The 20,258-nt window shown below is 37.8% G+C and overlaps 3 protein-coding genes, 1 non-coding gene and 1 pseudogene across 5 annotated transcripts; 4 read left to right on the top strand and 1 right to left on the bottom strand.

The window, feature by feature from the left end:
- The first annotated feature begins 257 nt into the window (after window positions 1-257).
- LOC148724219 (uncharacterized) lies at window positions 258-3,005 on the top strand (annotated as a pseudogene). The gene is made up of 2 exons (XR_015992046.1): window positions 258-820; window positions 916-3,005. The product of XR_015992046.1 is annotated as an uncharacterized LOC148724219 (transcript).
- A 1,332-nt stretch (window positions 3,006-4,337) lies between these two features.
- On the top strand, window positions 4,338-4,448 carry Trnai-uau (transfer RNA isoleucine (anticodon UAU)). Its single transcript has 2 exons — window positions 4,338-4,375; window positions 4,413-4,448. It is a non-coding gene; the product is annotated as a tRNA-Ile (tRNA).
- A 1,404-nt stretch (window positions 4,449-5,852) lies between these two features.
- On the top strand, window positions 5,853-8,186 carry LOC111338585 (paired box protein Pax-6). The gene is made up of 3 exons (XM_022945087.2): window positions 5,853-5,985; window positions 6,534-6,685; window positions 7,587-8,186. Exons 1-3 carry the CDS (start codon window positions 5,940-5,942, stop codon window positions 8,073-8,075), a joined length of 687 nt encoding a protein of 228 aa, XP_022800822.1. The 5' UTR covers window positions 5,853-5,939; the 3' UTR covers window positions 8,076-8,186.
- A 1,567-nt stretch (window positions 8,187-9,753) lies between these two features.
- LOC111338223 (uncharacterized) lies at window positions 9,754-14,314 on the top strand. The gene is made up of 3 exons (XM_022944663.2): window positions 9,754-10,082; window positions 10,813-10,926; window positions 13,108-14,314. The coding sequence occupies exons 1-3, from the start codon at window positions 9,786-9,788 to the stop codon at window positions 13,213-13,215; spliced, it is 519 nt and encodes a 172-aa protein (XP_022800398.1). The 5' UTR covers window positions 9,754-9,785; the 3' UTR covers window positions 13,216-14,314.
- On the bottom strand, window positions 14,298-20,188 carry LOC111338207 (UDP-glucuronosyltransferase 2A3). Its single transcript, XM_022944646.2, has 5 exons — window positions 18,016-20,188; window positions 17,008-17,617; window positions 16,425-16,631; window positions 15,704-15,992; window positions 14,298-15,451 (listed from the first exon to the last, which is right to left on the bottom strand). The coding sequence occupies exons 1-5, from the start codon at window positions 18,178-18,180 to the stop codon at window positions 15,169-15,171; spliced, it is 1,554 nt and encodes a 517-aa protein (XP_022800381.1). The 5' UTR covers window positions 18,181-20,188; the 3' UTR covers window positions 14,298-15,168.
- Between the last annotated feature and the right edge of the window lie 70 nt (window positions 20,189-20,258).

The following is a 20,258-nucleotide window of genomic DNA, read 5'->3' as shown; positions in this document are numbered from 1 at the left end:
CCAAATTCTTTTAGCTAACATAAAAAAATGTACAGCATTTTGAAAGGAGACTAAAGAATCATATTTAAGGACTTCACGAGAAATTTGCAAGAGAACCATATAATTCTGATCTCAGTCATTTGAAATTTACTATGAAATTGTGACACTGACCGCGCCTTCAGATTCGTAATGATTATTTGAACTGAGTGGAGTGCAATTTGGTCTGTAATCACACGCGTGATTTCAAAATCAAACGACGCGGCGGCCGGCGGGGCCCATATCAAACTTACGTTTAACATCTACCTGTACAGACTTTCGTGACATGTCACGCAGTCCGGGGCCAGTCAAAAACACACTAATTTTCGAACATTTTCTTCGTTTTCGCGTATTCCACTTGAATCGCTATCTTTCTTACCCTCAGTTTATAAAACTATCGTAAATAAGCTTTCTATAACGCTGTATTTGAAGGTAATCATGAAAATATTTCGTTCGGGCTTTTTTAAACTTTTGGTTAACAATTCAGACATTTCGAAGAGGGGTGTTTATGCTAGATGCAAACACTGGCCATAGAGTCTGGGGCTATAACTCTAGAGCGCATGCACAGAACTGGTCATTACCGCGAAATACGAAAAGAAGAATAAATTTGGCGCAATTTGATGTATAATACATGAATTTTGGATATTGTTTGGGTTCGGGAAATGGGACTCGATGTTTACGCACTGGTGATTTTGTCCTCGCTGCCTCTTCTCTCGGTGGCCGTAGATGCGCAAAACGATTTTGACGAAGAAACAAGTGGTCCGAAAGGGGAAAAATTGCCTTGGTTTAATTACGAAATAAACAAGTAACATTGCGTTAATCGAAGTTTACTTCAACCCGTTTCTTTTCTTCTTTTTTTTTAATTTTGTTTTCATCAAACTGATTTTTTTTTTTTAACAGCTATCTCATATATTCCCTGTCGAAGAAGCCTGACCAAGAGCCGAACGACGAAAGTGCCGATTCTCTGATTGCAGGAATCGTGGAAAAAATCTTGAGGGAATCTGAGATCAGCGGGGTTGTGTTAAATTCCAGAATTCTCAACGTCTTCAGGAAAAAGATTTCTCTCCTCCACTCAGCGTTCAAGAAAGCTTCAAAAAGTGGGGAGAATAGTGTAAAGAAGCTGATTGATTAATGGAAGGCGAAAAACTACTCCTTCAAAATTCTTTTTCATGAGCTTGAAAAAAAAACTCATTGATTGAGGAAAACCAACAGCTCCGTGGACAGAAAAGGAAAGCTAAACTGGATTTAGCCGTAGAGCAGGCAAAGAAATTAAAAATTGAGCAGAAACTCGAAAATATCATTTGGGACTCGGAAAACAGAAAAGAACAATACAAAGAAAAATTCAAGAGATTAGCGAAGAAAGCAGCAAGAATACAAAAAAAAGAGGGACAAAGAGGTCCAATCAAGAATAAAAAATTCACGGAGTACACCAAACAGCACCAAGCAGGGATAAGGCGAACATTCAAAGAAGACTGCCACTCAGCGCTATCATTTTTAGGCCTGTATGATTTTGTTGCCACTATGGTGGAGATATTCAATAACGACACCCAGCAATATGAAACTATTTCATTGATAGAAGAGGGAGAATTTCAACTACTAGAAACTGAGCCAAAGAACTGACAAATTTAATACCTCTAATGAAGCTTAGAATGAGTTGGCCATAAAGTGTAAAGACATGCCCACAAAATATAAAATATGTAAACATCTAGATAGGCTAAATTCCAATTGGAATCTAAAAAAAAAACACCAGGGGAGGCAGAGGGAATACAGATTTCTTTCAGGGACAGTCTTGGAGAACAGATACAAAGGCTGTAGAAAAATTGAGTATTGGACGAGGCTACTACTATTAAAGTAAAGATCAGTGGTGATGGTACCAACATTGGGAAGGGGCTTAAACTTGAAAAAATGTAACATACACAATTTTGAATGAAAAGGATGCAGCAGTGAATGAAAAAGGAAACTATGTTCTAGCAATAATTAAGGCAACAGAGAACTATAACAATCTTAGAGAAAGCCTTGCTGATCAAAACAATGAAATGTCCAATTTAAAAGAAATAACTGTAAATAATCATAAGTATTAGCGTTGAGTATTTTTTAGGAGGAGACTGGAAGTTTCTAGACTGTGTCTGTGGTCTAGGAGCTGCAAATCAAAATTTTGCCTGTATTTGGTGTAAGTGCCCAAGACATGAAAGGTTTGACATCAGTAAAAAGTGGTCTTTAACTGACAAATCTCTTGGGGCAAGAGATTCACAAGAAATAGGTAAGCATGCAAAATCTAAACAATATAATTGTAAAACCAATCCATTATTTAATTTTATTCTTATTGACCATGTAATAATCGATACACTACATTTGCTTTTGAGAATACCTAATAATTTAATTGAACTTCTTATCAGGGAACTTCGCAGAAAAGATGCGATTGACAAGGTACCTACTTTTTCAAATGGTTTTTGTCAAAATAGGTATAGACACGTGGCTGGGTACGAAAAATTTGTAAAAGAGCTTAAGGAATTAATTTTGAGTGGAAAATTGATAAGGACACTAAGAAGTTGGAGTACAGAGATCTTACTGGACCTGAAAAACTCTTGCTCTTTCAACACAAATTTTCATGCACGACTATTAGAAGGTCATGTTGCAGATAAGCTGCAAGCCCTATGGGGTAATTTCATGGATATTATTGGTGACCTCAAACTAGATTATACTACTGATGACACAATCTCTATCCTTGAAGAAAAGATAAAAAAATGGTTTCAAACATTTCTTGACATTTACCATGCAAGCAAAAGATGTGACACCTTATATGCATTCTTTGTATGCTCACGTGCCTGAATTTTTAAAGCTGTACCACTTCTTCTGCCGCAACTAAAACTCATTTCAAATTTAGCACAACAAAAGATAAACAGGTTTACAAAGCAGCTACCTTTCATGTATAATGGTCCATAATTATTCATAACACTCAGTAAAGGATAAAAAATCAACACTTACTTTTACTCACGTGTGTTATCGTCTTGGGGATGAATGAGCCAAGTGCTTCAATGTCTTTGTACAAACTTCGTGCAACATGTCCTGACATCTGTTCTGGGTGTTAGGATTTGGGGTCATATTCCATTGTTCTGTCATTCCATCGTTCTGTCATTCCAGCATTCTGGCATTCCATCGTTCCGGCTTTTAGGATTTGGAGTCATATTCCGGCATCCCAGCATTCCATCGTTCTAGGTTTTAGGGTCGCCCTTATGGAACAATCTAACTATCAGTAAAGACGTTAACTTAAATGAGTTTAAGGCAATTGCTCTTGCAGCCATCAAGTCATTCAATTGACATCTATCAATTGTTTTAATCTTTTAGTTTAGGAATAGTTATAGCTATATTTATATATTCAATATGTTTTATTGTTGTTTTTATATTTATTTATTTGTAATTCATAGATCATATTTATATCAAGAGTTTTAACCAATTGTTGTTCATTACTTAGTGCCATTGTTTTTGAAATTAGTATTGTTATTTTTTGATATTATTTTGAAACTCCTAATATAGTTTTTTTTTGCTGTCTTAGGAGTATACTTATTAAAGATAAAAGATTAAAGGTCAAATTTCTCACTGTACCCTTTAAAATGAATTTTAACCATGTTTCTCGCTTTGTCAACCTGTGTTATCTCCACTGGATAAGTACTTTTATCCGTAATTTTTATTTTCTTGCATTTCTTGGTCTTAACTTCGGCGAATTCGTCAATAAATCTCTTCGGAATCTTACCCTCCCGCTTGGCTCTGTTGACCGCCATTTTGAAACTTGGCGCTCTTTGCATATTTAATTAACTGCGCATGTCAGGTGAGTAATATGGAGGCTTGGGACCAATTAGTCAATGTTCAGCTTTATGTGGGATAAGTATGATTTCAGACCCAAATTGCACAAAAAGAAATTCAATTACCACTTTTTTACATCCATTTTGAAATCACAAAATTCAGTTTCCAGGTTTTTTTGGCTGAATTGTTTCCAAAATGGCGACGTGCGTGCGCGCGAAGTTTTTACTACCTTAGTCAGGAATTTTTGGGAGAACTATTTCCTCCTCCGAATATGAAAATATGGTAAATTGCTAATCTCTTTATCTACTACAACTAATTGTTTTCACCAGAATTTTCCTCTTTCAACCTAAGTGGCCTGCAACAGGATGATGCGCTACGTTTTGCGACAAGTGCGTTTTTCATTTTGACACAGTAATGGCGACACGCCTTTTACAAGTTCTATTGACGATTGGAATTTATCGAATTAATGCAACCCCAAAACTTGAAATTAATTTCCAAGAATGACGGAGTTGTATATCTGAGCTCCCGTAGCACAGTTGGTTAGAGCGTCGTACTTATAAGCAGTACAGGCGTTGTCCGCCGAGGATGCTAAAGTAATGCGAAGGTCGGGGGTTCGAGACCCCTCGGGAGCAAAAGAACTTTTTACCAAAAAGACCCACATTGAATTTCTGTGACTTGAATTGCGCAAAATTTAATTTGTCATCACCATTATTGTTTTAACTTTGGGGCAGATAAAAAGTGACAACCGGAAATGCTTCTCTAAAGTCACAGGCTAATCTTTTCCAAAACAGCGCAAATTTTCAGTAACCTCAACAGCGCAAATTTTCAGATCTTTTAAGTTCAGAGGCTGAGTGACACTTAAAATCCATCACATTCTGTTTCAAGAAAGGCTCTGGAGCCATGTTAAGTCTTAATCATTTTACAAGAGCATTTTATACAATGTGATCGAGCATTAAGTTTTATGAAATGATTCGTGGTCTGAGAAGAGAAAATTTGACGGCTACGCCTGGCACACCTGAATTTTTCACAACTACTTATTATCACCTTGCTCCTCGCATGTGAGCCTTTTCACCAGAAACTGCTCGTTTCTGCTGAGAAAAAAAATTGCGCCAGCAATTTAACCCAGTAAAGGGGAACAATGCGACAAAAGCTAGCATTTCCCTTCAGGATCAGTTACCACGTTGTAAAGATTGTAATCTGCTATGAAATGCAAATGCGAAGATTGTTTCATATTTTTGTATTTCAAGTCAGCCATTCAATTCTTTTCCCAGGAGAATAAACCCTTTTTGAAATACATACTTGACTAGTATCTCCAAATGTAACTTCGTTTCATTTCATTTTTGTCCCACCTTATATTCGCAGGAGCCGACTGTTTTCTTTCCAGGCATTCACTAACGATGCGCGTAGTTTTTGCGCCGTTTATCATTTCGCTCCGTTAATAACTAACGCTTTGGCACAGAATAGATGCAAGCAAGAAACCTGAGTCATACTAAGCCACTCCTAAAATTATATCATCTTTATTATTACTTTAATTGAATCAATAATAACACAAATGGAATTTTCACGTAAGCGTTTTAAGATATCAATAATACCTCAACTTGAAGTTTCAGTCACTCAGACATCCCGGTTTTGCGCGCCTTTGATGCAACTTTGTCGTAACTTTATATTTCCGAACTGGATTCCAAGAAGACTGTTTCATCATTCAGAACTCTGGCAGTTGTTTCATCATTCAGAACTCTGGCAGTTGTGATAAGTTCACTCGAAACGACTTTTTTCTGTCAAACTTGCAACATTTTGTCACCTTCAACTTAACATTGAAGGAAATTGTTTAACATAAGGTGCGAGTTTGTGCATAACAATGGTGAATAACTCACACGATGACAAAGAAGTGAACTATCAAAAAGGTGAGATATAATTTCCTAATTTAAAGTCAGTAACAGAGTTATTGTTTGTAAAGTTTTGGCGCCTCGCCTAAATTTAGATCAACGCGCGTCATCGGCTATTTAAAGGAATCAACCTCACAGACAGTCATTTCATTCCGACTAGCGAAAGGAACTCACTTCCCTGTAGAAAGTTGATCACTCCATAACTCCTCTTTTAACTGAAATTTCGTTCTGTTCAGAATGAGTTCAAGGAAAGGAATCAAAAGATCAGCTCCAGAAAACGAAGGTAGGTTACAAACGTAAGCAGCGATAGATGTACATGTGCGAGGTCGAAAAACTCTTTTACTTCTAAATTGTAATCCATTTACGATAAATAAATGATGGTGAGAACAGGATTGAGCGCAGCATTATTGCTGCTTATTATGCTAGTCTTATGACTGGGAACTTTGATCGGTCAGTTGAAGCTATATATGTTTAGTGTGGTTTTGTGCGTTGTTGCTCAGGGCTCCCATTGATAACAGACACCTTTTTGCGTCTGAAGGGGCTTCCCTGAGCGGTATAAATTAATAAAGGTTCTTTTCTTCTTCTATAAGAAGGATCGCTAAACCAGAAATAAAATCTTCTCAGTGTCTCAAGGAAGTTGAGAATTACAAACCATTAATGGCGGAGTTTATCACTAAAACCTCGCCGACCCGCCAGCACCATATAGAAACCTTTCAGTCTCTTTTTTTAATTTGAATACAAATTTATTGAGCACTGACTGAGTGCTTATCAATATGCAAACAGAACGAACTACTAGCTAGATGTATTGTTAAACATTTTTTTTCTCTTAAGGTGACAAATTACGACAAAGACGCCGAAGAACAGCGTTTACTGACGAACAGCTAGACCGGCTGGAAGAATCGTTTGCAAATGAGAAATTTCCAGGCATAAAGATACGTGAGGATCTTGCAGGAGAACTTAACATTGGGGAGGACAGAATCCAGGTAATATGCATTCGATTTTGTCGTTCATGATAGTTAATTTCTCATTACTACAATAGGGGCCAATTGTTGTCATGGGTTCAAATCCCGTACAGGCCTGAATTTTTCCAAGGCCCTATTTCCACTACTACTTAAGTAGTACGGTTCATAACTGCGAGGATCGCTTTCAAACGCTTCTTAACTGAACCGCGATGCACATGTATGATTTTCATATATTAAAATTTATTGATTCATTATCTCACGGGTTTAATACGTACCAACATAATGACCAGCTCCCAGTTGGCTTGTTAGCTCAGTTGGTCATCATGAATCATCAATCAATTTTAATATGTGCATACATAAATGGAAGCGTCGGAGGTTATCCCTATCGAAGACGCTCACACAAAATGTGAAATATAAAATATATATATTACAGCAAGGCACCCGGGTATCGCAGAGGTCATGAATAGTGGTGAAAATTTATTTTAACTCTGTTGGCTCGTTAAGACCGTTTAGTGGCAATGGGTTTATTAGATTCTGCCCTTTTCCCCTGAAATAATTCGCAGATGGTCGCAATCAAATTATACTTGTTGTAAGAAGTTGACAAGTCTCTCAGATTAGGTCTTTTGGTAAACTGATATTCACACCAAAGCTAAAACACGTTTTTTTAAGCGTTTTTTTTTAAAGACGGTTTCAATTGTTTTCTTTAACGAATTTACTTAAACTGATATTTGTCAACCACAAATTTGGCACAACGAAACGATAAGTTAGTGATCACTTGCATCCTAAGTAGAATGAAGTCTAAAATATTCTGTTGTCGATTTTCATTGGTTTGACTTATCATGTTTTGCCGGTGTGAAAAGACCATTAGCCCTCCTTGAAGTGTGCAATTTTTCTTATGTATCAATGCTTCTTTTATTTTCAGGTCTGGTTTCAGAACCGTCGAGCTAGATGGCGTAAACACGAAATCAAAAACAAACCCGCTCCAGCTGCCTCTGCTCCAAAGATGCACGTAGATAACCAAGATTTCAGTGCGCTCGCAGTTTTCCAAGCGTCACCTCCTATTATTCCACCCAATCCGCTGACCCAAACGTCTTTCGAGCCGTGGAGCCCATTTTATCATCCGTTTACTACACGCACACCCTGGTTCCCACCCAGCGGGTTTCTTGGCCTGGAATATTCTAACATGCCCTACGCTTCCCCACAAGGTTCTAGCAAGACGTATGTTTTTCGTTCACGTGAACATATTCCAGCACATCGCCCGTCCAGTCCTATTCCTTTACCTGACAGCAGCGCCAGCTCTAAGACTAAGCTCCATTCCTCCTCTGACTCGGGAAGTGAAGGAGGCCGTCACTCTGTCGACGATTACCTAGCTGCTGCTACTCTGGCATCGTTTTTACAGCGAGAAAATTGAAACATTGCATTGAATAAACCATCCAAGATACTGCATTTAGTTAAATCCATATTTTATAGTAAGCATCGTCAAAACATACGCAATTTGATTTGCTTCTTTAAGACATGCGTCTGTCCAATCTTATTCAAGAGTTTCGTTTTTGAAGAGGATTTAATGAAAGAGCAATAAAACAGTTCTTTTATTTTCTCGTTTACAACGAATAAAGTTTGTTAGAATTAACAAGTTTGTTCTTTGAGTTCCACATCATTTTGCATTTAAATACTGTGATATTGAAATAAAAACATCTCTTGGTATGGGGCGCCAACCCAGTCAATATTCCCTCTGTATTTCTGTGACCCAGTTTACTTTTAACAGGTCAACTTGACTTTTTATATGGCCAACTCGACTTTTTATATGGTCAACTTGACTTTTTACATGCTCAACTTTTGACTTTTTGTATGGCCAACTCGACTTTTTATATGGTCAACTTGACTTTTTACATGCTCAACTTTTGACTTTTTGTATGGTCAACTCGACTTTTTATATGGTCAACTTGACTTTTTACATGCTCAACTTTTGACCTTTTGTATGGTCAACTCGACTTTTTATATGGTCAACTTGATTTTGTAATCTATACAATGCATTGCGTTAGGACTCTAACAAAATGACCGACAATAACGAAGACTTGCAGCGCATCTCCTCGGCGTGTGCCATAGCTAAGCAGGCCCTCGAAGCCATCGACAATCTACAGAATAATGAAATTCGAAATGTGGCAGCGTTCACGGCTACCAACATTGCTTCGACTTCCTCTGTTTCATCATCAAGCCCTTCGATTGCAGCAGAGCTCGCACGTCGATTTCCAACTTGCAGCGCACGTGGGGTCACCGCAACTAGAAAACGAACTTCAGCGAGTGCTTTTATGAGTTAGAGATTGGGCGCAATGCATTATGGAACGATTCAAAAGATTACCACTTGACCATGTAAAAAGTCGAGTTGACCATAAAAAGAGTAAAAAGTTGACTATACAAAAAGTCGAGTTGACCACAGAAAAAGTCAAAAGTTGAGCACGTAAAAAGTCAACTTGACCATATAAAAAGTCAAAAGTTGAGCATGTAAAAAGTCAAGTTGACCGCATAAAAAGTCGAGTTAGCCGTATAAAAATTGGAGTTGACCATGTTAAAAGTAAACTGGGTCACAGAAATACAGAGGGAATATTGACAGAGTTGACGCCCGATATCTTGGGGTTTGAAATTAGGATCATTATTAATTTCTCAAACATGTTCTTCTGCGCATTAATCTTTTCCCTTCACTCTGGTTACCCAGATTTCGCCCTTTGTTACCCAGATTTCGCCCTTTGTTACCCAGATTTCGCCCTTTGCACATCAAACTTGGGAGAGAGGAGAGGGTATCAGCAATTTTCGCCTCAACGCAAATTTGCCCATTTTCACCATCGCGAAAGCGCTCCCCGAAGTTATGAAGTTCGCCCAACCTTGTTTGACTTCAAGGGAGCAGTATTTTAAGTCAGGGCAGGAGCCCATCAAGTGATGAGCTTCTGGTCAGGGTGAGAACCCGGACGTCCGAAGGCGAACTAAGCGAGACTTCCATGCACCGAAGAGAGAGGACACTGGAGACTAGTTGGGGTTGGCTCGTCCCAATCTCTCTCTTGATGAGGATGAAAAACCCAGAAGTCCCAGCGAAATTTCATTTCTTTAGCTTACACGCACAGAAATAATGGCGTCCGCGAAGGAGAAATCGGCCAAGCGATCGCCAACTAGAACTGACACTACGGGAGAAAATACGAGTACCCCGACTGTGATAAACACGTTTGCTAACGATGGCAGTTTTCTAGAACTTTTTAAGAAAAAAATGGAAGCAGAGGCTAAAAAACTTCAGCCGAAATCTGAAAGTACGTTAGGGCAAAGTACAAATTTTGAAAAGAAAGATGACAAGATATCAGACGAGGAATCGGGTCCAAAGAAAGATAATGATGGCAAAGCTCCTGGACTTTCGCTTTCATTGACACAGCAGGTCTGGTTTAGTGAAGAAAGAATGATAGAGTTGTAAGCTTTAAAGGGAAACATTCCTCTGTGGAATGTCTCGTTTCGCGCGGGTGAACGAGAAAGATGTGTATTTGAAAATTGAAATTGTTTCAATTTCGTTATAAGATAATGAGGGGTTGCATACCGACGTTTTACGTTGCAGTGCTCTTCCATTGCTTTTGCTAACGGAAGAAAACTGTTTTTAACATTGTTTTCTGAAGACTTGGTGAAGCTGCCTTTGTAATAACATCTGCAAATGGTTAGACTTTCTAGTCTTCTCGGATAGGGACGATAAATGGAGGTCCCGTCTCCTGCAGAGTTGGGGTAGGAGACGTTAATTTCCCACACACGAGATTACTGTGTGATGGATGTCCTCCCTGGGGTGGGATGGGTGGGTATCAAAGGGGTTAGGTTTCAATTGGAACGAAAGTTCTGTTCCTTTCTCCTGCAATTCCTGTGGCGAATGAATCAAACTTAAAACTAACTTAAGTGTCTGATCGAAACCACGCAATTTAGAAAATAGAATTTTTTGCTCGTTTGGTGAAGTTAAAAAAATTCTTGATTCATTTTTTGACCACATTTCAATAAGACCGCGATTCAAAATCACCAGTTGTAAGATGGTTGTAATCAGACACAGAAGGAAACATTTCAAGCGGCATTTACCAGCTGTTTGGGCTTGATGTTATCTTACGGTATTAGTATTAATCTAACAAATCTAGGGTAAGAGGCATTTTGCTGTTGGAAAGATGGGTGGTGCTTCACGGCAGATTTATGCAAAGAAAATGAAGAAGGAAAAAGATGCAGCTGAGGCAGCAAAAAAGGCTCAGTTAGAGGTGAAAAAACAGTACTTGTTAATGCAAGTTAGTTCGGAACGGACCATTATTTTTCTGGAGGGGGGTATGAGAAATATTGAAAAAAAAATTGTTTGTAGGGTCTGAAAAGACAATAAATTGTTTGCAAACGTGATAGGGTAAAAAAATGTTTGCAGAGAAGTGAGGTAAGATATTACAAAATGTTATTACCAAAGTATATCGACAAAATAAGTGGCAATAGCACTATTTATTATGTTCTTCGTAAAATAGTTCAATAGAGCAACAGAAATATTTACCACAAATAAGAGAACATGGAAAAAAAAATGGAAGAAAACAGTGTTTGCACAAAGATAATGTTGGAAAAAAATGTTTGGGGAGATGTATATGTTTAAAAAAAATGTTTGCAGAAGAAAATTTCTCATACCACCCCTCCAGAAAAATAATGGTCTGTCCCTTAGGGCCTCTGGTTCTAATCTCACTTAAAAGATGAAGTCTCTTTACAAGATTGACGTAGTAGATTCTATTGCTAATCAGTTACTTTAACCAGGAGAGACTGTAGGTCTTGCAGTTTTACAGCAGGTTACTCAAGAAGCCAGAGTCGCTCTCGTCTAATGCTTCATGTGACTCTTACACTTATTTCGTGCTTTGCAACCTCCCACATACATTCATAACTTAAATAGTGTATGCTGTGGTGTTTACCATTGGTTAAGTTTTAGCCAAGAGTGTGACACACTGACTTGTGCATGGCTAGAACCCAGACATTTCGATCAGGACTCCAGTGTCCAATGAACCCTTCTTATGTCTCAGAACCATTGATTTTCAGCCATCAAGGTCAGGTTGTAAACCATTCCTTGACCATTATTCTGCAGGGGATTGATTAGGGGCTGGGCACCAGGCAAATTGACCAGTTGTGAGGACGGTTTTGCCCACTTGGTTTGACAATCTAGAGGAAAGTTTATCTTATAAAGAAGTTCAGTTCAAAAAGTTTTGCCTACCTGCGAAAACCAGTTGCTTTCCTGCTGAAGACATTAATGAAACCCCTGATTCTGCCATTGTTCCTATTTGTTTCTCTTAACTTTTTTAAATGACTTCCCCTTTGGCTACTGAAATATTGCTTAACCTTTTATCTCCCAAGATCTAACTGTTAATTCTCCCCTTTTAGCTAGATCAAGAATAAATATATCACTGAGTATTTTTATGAGTTGTGCTGAATTTTGACGAGCCCGTAGGGTGAGTCAAAATACAAATAACGAGTAAAAATACTCAGCAATACTACACAACAAAACGTCTAATAACTTATTTATTATCCAACATGCCAAATTGTTATTTAAGTGCGGGCGAATTCCGCAGATATTTATTTACGGGAAATGTGTGACATAACTATGCGAAGCGGAATGGAACTGGCACATTGTTGTGTTGTTTCTATTTTCTTCAATAAATGAAGGAATTTCCTGGTCATCTAGCTGTTTTTCTTCATTTGATTCATCTAATAAACTTGGATTTATATTTGCCAGCCATTCCACTCTTCATCATCAGAAAAATGATTCAAATTGCCTGCCATTTTTTTTTCATAACTTCAATTCTTCACTTGCACGATGGAAGAAAACCTGTTTAACTGATTCTCTGGAGTACAAATACCATGTGATATTTGTACTCGTCTATGGCGTTATTTATACTCTATGGAGTGTAGTTGGATAATAACAACTTCTACTTGATAGGTTGAAGTATTCTTATTACACGACTCGGGCAGTCAGAGGGCCAATAACTAAAATCAACCATTCAAAATGCTCTACTGCCGGTCAATATTCTCTCATTATTACCTGTTTGCTGGATAATGTATCAATATTATAAGAAGTTACATATTAATATTATTATTATATTATTATTATTAATACTATTATATCACTTCAGGGAGTCAAAGGGTTAAAAAGATGAGTGAGAACCATCCCTGTAGAAATGAATATGGTTTTATTCTATATACAAGGCTAAAAGGTTAGGAAAAAATTATTAAAATGTTTGAACCAAACATTTTCGGCTGTCTGCCATTGTCAGGGTTGGAAATGTTTGGTTCACACATTTTAATAATTTTTTCCAAATCTTTTAGCCTTGTATATAGAATATACTTTACTAAGCGAACATTATGGACGAATATGGTTTTATCACCAACTTTTCAATCCTTGTCTGTTTGTTTTTCTGTAACAGGAAGAAAACAAATCTTCAGCATGGAAAGCTTATATGGAGGAAGTTAAAAAATATAAGGAGATGAGTTGTTCAGATGATAGCGACAGAGTGACACCGCTCGTGAAATGACCCACATCTACAGAATCTCTGCATTATAAAATTTAGGATAACATAATTCAGGCTTTTCAAAATTACTTAACTTTTATACTTAAAATAATCCCTTTTTTTCCTTCTTCTTTTTGTAACCTAGAAATGAAGTCTTTTAAGTTGTTTGTTGCATCCTCGTCCTAAACTCGCAAGGAGAGAAACTAGGAGACAGCTATCAAATTCATCCCATCTTTAGTTTCATTAGGCTTTGCTAAACACAAGTTTAACTATGGTGTATGAAGTAATTCAAATGTACCGTCATGGTTTGGATATAAATAAGCATGCACTTGGGGTGTTGTGGGAGAAGATGGGAAATATGACACAGCTTGGGGATGTAGGCAGGGGATTTGAGTATGCGGTTGAGGAAGGGTCTGCGACTCTCTCATTCTCACAAGTGTTCCTTTTTGTTTCTCATACTCGTTATTAAATCTAAATGGGAGCCCGGTTATCAATTATACTTTGATAAGTTTATTGTGACTGTCCAATAAGTACGGTACATAGGTCTGTAAATTTTTTCAAAGGTATAGGAAATGAACGACTTCTTATGGGAAGAAAAATCTTTTGATCCCTTTACATAAGTCTTCAAAAATGTATCTTACTTCTGATGAGTTAAGACCCCAAATTCGTGCAAATGTTCAATAGTTAGGTTCTTCCTCTATTGAAATTCTTTCTGTAGTTGAAGGTATTTTATAATCACTTCCACAAGTAAAAATCAGAAGGCCAGGTTCTAGGTTCCATTGTTCATGCTTTAACAATCTGGAGCTCAGTTTTGATGCAAAATTATTGCATTACATTACTCACTCCCACAGAGATCCCTTTCAATTTTGGGAATTGCGTACCGTCTGTCTTGTAATGTGATTATTTGTGTGATCACACTATATGATTAATTGTTATAGTCTGATCATCAACCATATGTTTGTTTTCTGTAAGAAGAATTACTTTGATATTTGGATGGATTTGCATATTAAACATACTGGTAACAGTATGGTATTTCAATATTTAAAATATGGGTTCTTGTAAAAACGTGCAGAGTTTCTGTGCCTTTCCAATGGTTGTAAATAAACTGCTTAGCATAACTGTTTATTGGTGACTTATAAGCTTAGTAATACACAAGGCTGTCAATAAGTGTTGAGAGTAGAAGGTAAATAAGAAATATTAGGTGAACAGCATATAGAAGAGGCCATATTGTTCTTTCAGATTACACGCAAGACTTGAAACTTTTCAATTAGAATGTCCAACATTCCACATAGTTGGCGTGAACTGTTAAGCTATTTCTGAGCATGGAACTGATTCATTCACCTAACCCTGTTACAGGTAAATTATGCATTCAATTCTAATCAAAACTGGGAAATGGTGGCTTTACTATTTCCACTGTGGTCTTTCAGTAGTTAAACAACTTTTTCATCAACACTTAAGGTAAAATGAGTTGAAAGAAGCTGGTAAAAGATGGTGGACTAGCTGGCTACTGGCTCTCACTGACTGCCAGGAGTAAATAAGTGTTAAATGCAATGAAATTTAAGGTGGAACTTTACATCTGTATGTTTGCTTAAAGGCCAAGAAAGGCTAACAATTTTCCTCAAGGAGTAATTGAATGTCAAGACCTTCTTGAGAGAGAGATGACCTCCTGTAAAAGTTCCAAATGTGCATTAATTGTTCTAAGCCAAGTGAAAACTGAAAGAAGCACTACACCTCAAGTAGTTCTCCTTGGTTAAATGTTTTTTCACATGAGGCTGGTACTTGCTAAAACATCATTGACCCTGCTGAACAAGTTAGCAATTACATATGTGTTATACTTGCATGGCAGAAAGACCTTGATGGTTTGCTCAGCTTCTGGTGCTTATGTGCCCATTCCGTTTGGGGGGTGAGGGGGGGTTGTGCGAGAGAGGGTGATCATCTTAAGACACAAGTGGAGTGGATTAATAACAAAAAATAACATTAATCCTTTTTGGTTTTACCACTGCCCTTTTTACGGCACGCCTGGCACAAAAATCTACACATTAATCCTATCACAATGACAGTGACAGTTACTACTGCAAAAAGGAAAGCTATGACGTCAAGTAAATAGTACTGGTACCAAGGGATGTTAAACACTTGAGCTTGGAGGTGCAGAGCTCCATCATGTCTGAGTGAATATTCTATCCAGTCGCAGGCTTTTTGAAGAGGTGTTTGTGGACGATCCCTCAAAAGACCTGAAATGTGCATTGCTTTTGCTTTATATCTGCAGAAAGAATAAATTTCAAGTAAAAGTTTTTCAGTGGAAGTTAATTGCCATGTGACTTTCCCTGGTACCAAAAAAGACCAACCAACTGGTCCTATTAAAAGCTGCACATATAAAGAAACAACCCCCATTTACTCATGGACTATCCCAAAATGAGAACAAAGCATTATCATTAAGAAAATAACTACCACTAAAATCTAGGTATTGATCAAGATAAATATTTGATTTTACAAATTGTATCACAGTACACACCGTGATTCAACAATAACTTGCTCAATTGTTTCAAACAGCTTCTCAGCATTGTTGCTCTTATGATCCACAACTAGACCAAGGCCCAAATGCTCTGCTTTCTTAGCATTACTATCCTGGTCTCCACCCAGTGGAAATGCCACTAATGGAACTCCATAGTATGCAGACTCGTAAAGACTGTTGTGTCCAACATGAGAGACAAAAGCTTTGATGTCCTTGTGAGCCAGGAGATCACTCTGGGGTAACCAGTCCATTACTTTGATATTTGAGCTAAGATTGGATGGGATATAGCCTACCAGAGAGAAAATAGATTCATATCAGAAAGTCAAACCCAACTCCAAGTCATGAGATTGAGTCACTTGTATAACATAAATTTTTGTCTGCTGCTGATTTTTTAAATTCTCTCATTTACTCCAATTTGCTTTCCCGTTGCATCTGTTGCCATTTTCTTGCATGCAGTTGGCACTAATTGCTTACTACAATTGGCTTACAGTAATTTTGTCTGCTACATTTCCTGAGAATCAGCATTTATTCAATGAAGTTTCTTGCAGTTAGCATGACTTTAATTTGTTAAGAGTAAGCATTTACCTGTTACTGTTTAATACACAGAGGGATAGAATGACAAATGCATCAAACAAATCAATTGATGAAATACATTACTTTTGAAGTAGTAACTCAGGTTGTAAGAGCAAATAGAAAATACATTTTCAGTTACTATAAATACCTTTAAGTCTCCAAATAACTTTTTGTTTCAGTTTTCCAAATGCTGTAGCTAGCATGTCTACTTTCTCCCTTTGAAGGACTGAAGCCACCATTGAGCCAAAGGAACAAATAATAAAACCATGAACCCCTGAATTGCTGATAAATTCTTCTAAGTCAGGGGGGAGAGATTGAGCATCTTTCACATTCAGTGGTCCAATCATGATTTGGCCTGTTGAAGATATGTAATGGAATGATATTTTTATCTTATATAATGCTTTATTTGACTAACTCTGGTTGTGAAAAATCTTTGGAATATATTCAATTCCCTAATCCTTGGGTGCCAACCATGATCATGAAATCTTCTAAGCTAAACCAGGTGCCATTAACTCTTGGGATAAAGTACTTACACCCTTTCAACTACCAAAAGTTGGTGAAAGTGCAACTATACCGACCTCACTGGTAAATGGGAAATTATTAAATTAAAAATATGTCATTCAACATTTTACCAGTAACTGGTGAAGAGTTGTAATAGCTGGTGGTTGTAAAAGTTTGATAGAAAGGAAAAATGCTGTAAAAGTGCTGTGAACCACCTTAACATTTCCTACCTGGCAATAGAGGTTGGGGATATTCCAATGCAAAATCTGCTAATATCAACAGCAGTTCTACATCGGCAATGGCTTCTTCAAAGCTCCTTTCAACTTTTATGTTGTACTTTACTTTAAGGGCATTCATTGGCTTGTTAATTGCCATGCTAATGAATAGTTTTTGTCCAAAGTAAAATGCCAAATTTGTAACACGTTCCACAAAAGTCATCTTATCAGTAAATCCCGTAAGAAGAAGAGGAACATAGGAAAGTGGCATGGGTATCATGTGAAAAGAAGCAGCTGGGCTGTTTGGAGACAAAGGCAGTAACTCAGTGAGAGGAATGTTGTGGCGTTCGCCAAGTAATGCAGCACAGAAAGAAGAACTGTCATAAATGAGGAGATCACAGTTCTGCAACTCCTTCAGGACTTCAGAGGAAGTTAAAGCACTTTCACACATAACTCGAAAGACATCTTTCATTTTAAACAACAGCTCAAGCAGTTTCCCTTCCAGTTCAAGTGGCACTATAGTATTCTCCATGAAGCCTGGTTTGTATGGAACTTGGTAGATCTTGTGTGGCACTTTCTCACTCGGTTTGAATTTTTCAAACGATGATGCAACAACCAAGACAACCTTTAAGAATCAAATACATGGTTACATAAACCACCTTTCTGCTTGATTGTGTATCGATCTTGAAAGGAGAAATTTATCACTTTGGTCATCCCTTGGGGCAAAAGGCTTAAACTGTCTGCAGGTGCCCAAAATCAAGAAAAAAAATCCTAATAAAATTGAAACGATACTATTAAAAATAATAATAATCATCATTATTATTATTACTATTATTATCAATAATAATAAAATGATTGTTTAATAGTATAGCAATCATTGTAACTATTATCATCATTAATAGTGTCTTCGTTGGATAGATCTGTAACAGAACAAAAAAATTTTGAATGAGATCAGCATTGTATCAGGGCGATAAACTTATGCAAGCGTGCAGCGAGACTCATGTTACGTATAAAGAGGTTCACCTCGTGTCCCCTAGAGGCCAGTTCCTCTAAGACGTTTCTCGTGTTAATGTATTGTGATCCTCCTATGGCATGAAACCCTACAATACGTGCTGAAAAAGCCGACTTAACGAATAGTAAAGCTAAAAGTAGCACCAGGGACAGTGATTTCGTCGAAGGCGTCACCATGTTGCGGTTAACTTCGCGTCTCCAAAGTTCTCATTCACCTGGTTACAGAAGCTCAGGAAAAGGTCACACGTTGTCGCCTTTTCTAAGTCGTCACCCTCGGGTCGTCACCTTCAAATTGCCGCATATAAGGGAGAGACTTCTGCAACTAGAATATGGAAGATGACGTGCGTGCTGAGCCGGTCTCTAAGGAATAACCTAGAGGCCTACTATGAACAAAAGCTTTTGGCGGAAATGACGTTATCGTGGATTTACTTTTCAGTTGTCTCTTCTGGTATGATTGTTGCTGTTGTCACTTCCACGTTGTCCCTTGACACGTTGTCAATATTGACGTGTTGTTGATTTACACGTTGTCCATTACTCGTTGTTTTTCTTGTCCCTGTTCGTTGGGAAACTGCATGCTCCATCGTCTTTTCGATAGCAGCAACTTAGAAACGAGAGGTGGGATTCAACAACGTTTGACTATTTTAGCTTCGTGTATTTTAGACCATTTTAACGTCACTTATTTAGTGGAAAGACCTGCATTAGTAGTGGTATATCATCGCGCCCGCTGATTGGCTAGATCGAAAGTGATTATCAGGTACTATTCACCTACCAGCATCGCAGGAGACAAAATCGCGCAATAAGAGTTATAGTTGAGTATATAGTATTTTATCAGAAGTAAAGTGATTTTTTGGTTCTTGAATAATATATTTAAAGAAACAATAAATGAATATTAATTAAAATTAGATAGTAAACGAAATTGTGTGCGAATAGAACAAGACGAGATATCTAAAGAAAAATGAAAAGGACTAATACAGAAATACACATTCCCGACCACTATTAAGAGAGGACGACTTTTAAACGGGAACGACCTTGGGGGCGGATGGCGGTTGCTTTTGGCGCAATTTGACGTATTTTTTTTAGGTTTTTTTTTTTTTTTTTTTGGAGATTTCAGATCCAAATAAAGAAAAAAACTCTCAAATATCCACTGCCTAGCACAACTTCCCTTTGATGAAGGCGCGCGACCAAAACAAGCTATATTAGCATCATTAAGGTCCCCACCACAGTGACGTGTTTTCAGGTAACGTGTTGTCCGTTTTCAAGAAAAATACTTTCACCTACACTAACGTTTCCATATTGCACTCAACCGTCAACACAACAGGGTTTAAGGATTTTAAGGACAGAATCAAGTCACAACCACAAAAATCGGCGTCACTGTAAGGAATTAGTTAAATGGAACGATCATGTAGATAATGTTACTATGAAAGCGTCTCGACGAATTTACTTGCTTTAGCAACTCAAGCGTGCTGGCATAGACCATAAGTCTCTAATTAACAATTGGTTCATGCTTTAGCGTGCACTATCGAGTTATGGAGCACGTGGGAAGTTTGGAGAGCACGAAAGAAGCGTAAGAGTTGCCCGAGGCAATAGCCGAGGGCAACTCTAGCTTCTTCTATATTCTTGAAATATAGCTAATATTTCGCAAATGATAAAATGAAGATTTGCAAATGTCAGCAACATGATCGTTAAAGCAAAAATAGCTATCATTTTGGTTTGTATCCATTATTGTCGCGAAATATATTATTTTTCCCGCGCTAACAATGGCCGCTCGCGCGAAAAAAAAAATTTCTGGCGAAGCGATTTGCTCACGCTATCAGCGTGCACTATCGGGATTTTGAGCACGCTTACGTATACTGAATTTGATTTCGCGGCTCTGCTCGCTTTGTTATAATTCTATTTTATCGTGCGTGCATACGTTCCGTTCTGGAATATACATGTCAGGCCTTCCATACTAGTTTGCCAGCCTATTTGTCCGACCAAATAGAGAGAGTTCAGAAAAGAGTCTTGAGGGATCCTATTCCCAGAGGTTTCGTATAGCAAGGCCCTGGAAGATGCGGGTTTAGAAACACTCTTCCATAGGCGTGAGGAATTATGTAGCAATCTGTTTAAACAAATAGTAGAGAGTGACCAGCATAAACTAGCTGACCTGCTGCCCGCTCGCAATGACAGTGAGAGATATAATTTTAGGACTAGGCGTATGTTTTCAATCCCGAATGTGAAAACAAAGAGGTTTAGAAATACTTTCATAATGCACTTTG

The sequence above is a fragment of the Stylophora pistillata genome, chromosome 9, assembly GCF_964205215.1.
Source record: "Stylophora pistillata chromosome 9, jaStyPist1.2, whole genome shotgun sequence".
Taxonomy (NCBI): Eukaryota; Metazoa; Cnidaria; class Anthozoa; order Scleractinia; family Pocilloporidae; genus Stylophora; species Stylophora pistillata.
The sequence above is the reverse complement of the archived record's forward strand: the minus strand, read 5'-3'. Positions and strand labels throughout refer to the sequence as shown.

Excerpts from the sequence above, each read along its gene's own strand:
- LOC111338585 (XM_022945087.2), top strand. The coding sequence starts at position 5,940 with ATGAGTTCAAGGAAAGGAATCAAAAGATCAGCTCCAGAAAACGAAG. Across the intron at positions 5,986-6,533 it reads ATCAGCTCCAGAAAACGAAG|GTGACAAATTACGACAAAGA; the intron begins GTAGGTTACAAA and ends TTTTCTCTTAAG. Across the intron at positions 6,686-7,586 it reads TTGGGGAGGACAGAATCCAG|GTCTGGTTTCAGAACCGTCG; the intron begins GTAATATGCATT and ends TTTTATTTTCAG.
- LOC111338223 (XM_022944663.2), top strand. The coding sequence starts at position 9,786 with ATGGCGTCCGCGAAGGAGAAATCGGCCAAGCGATCGCCAACTAGAACT. Across the intron at positions 10,083-10,812 it reads CGCTTTCATTGACACAGCAG|GGTAAGAGGCATTTTGCTGT; the intron begins GTCTGGTTTAGT and ends TAACAAATCTAG. Across the intron at positions 10,927-13,107 it reads CAAAAAAGGCTCAGTTAGAG|GAAGAAAACAAATCTTCAGC; the intron begins GTGAAAAAACAG and ends TTTCTGTAACAG.
- LOC111338207 (XM_022944646.2), bottom strand. The coding sequence starts at position 18,180 with ATGGTGACGCCTTCGACGAAATCACTGTCCCTGGTGCTACTTTTAGCT. Across the intron at positions 15,993-16,424 it reads AGTTATTTGGAGACTTAAAG|GCTATATCCCATCCAATCTT; the intron begins GTATTTATAGTA and ends TCTCTCTGGTAG. Across the intron at positions 15,452-15,703 it reads CAAGTTATTGTTGAATCACG|ATATAAAGCAAAAGCAATGC; the intron begins GTGTGTACTGTG and ends TTCTTTCTGCAG.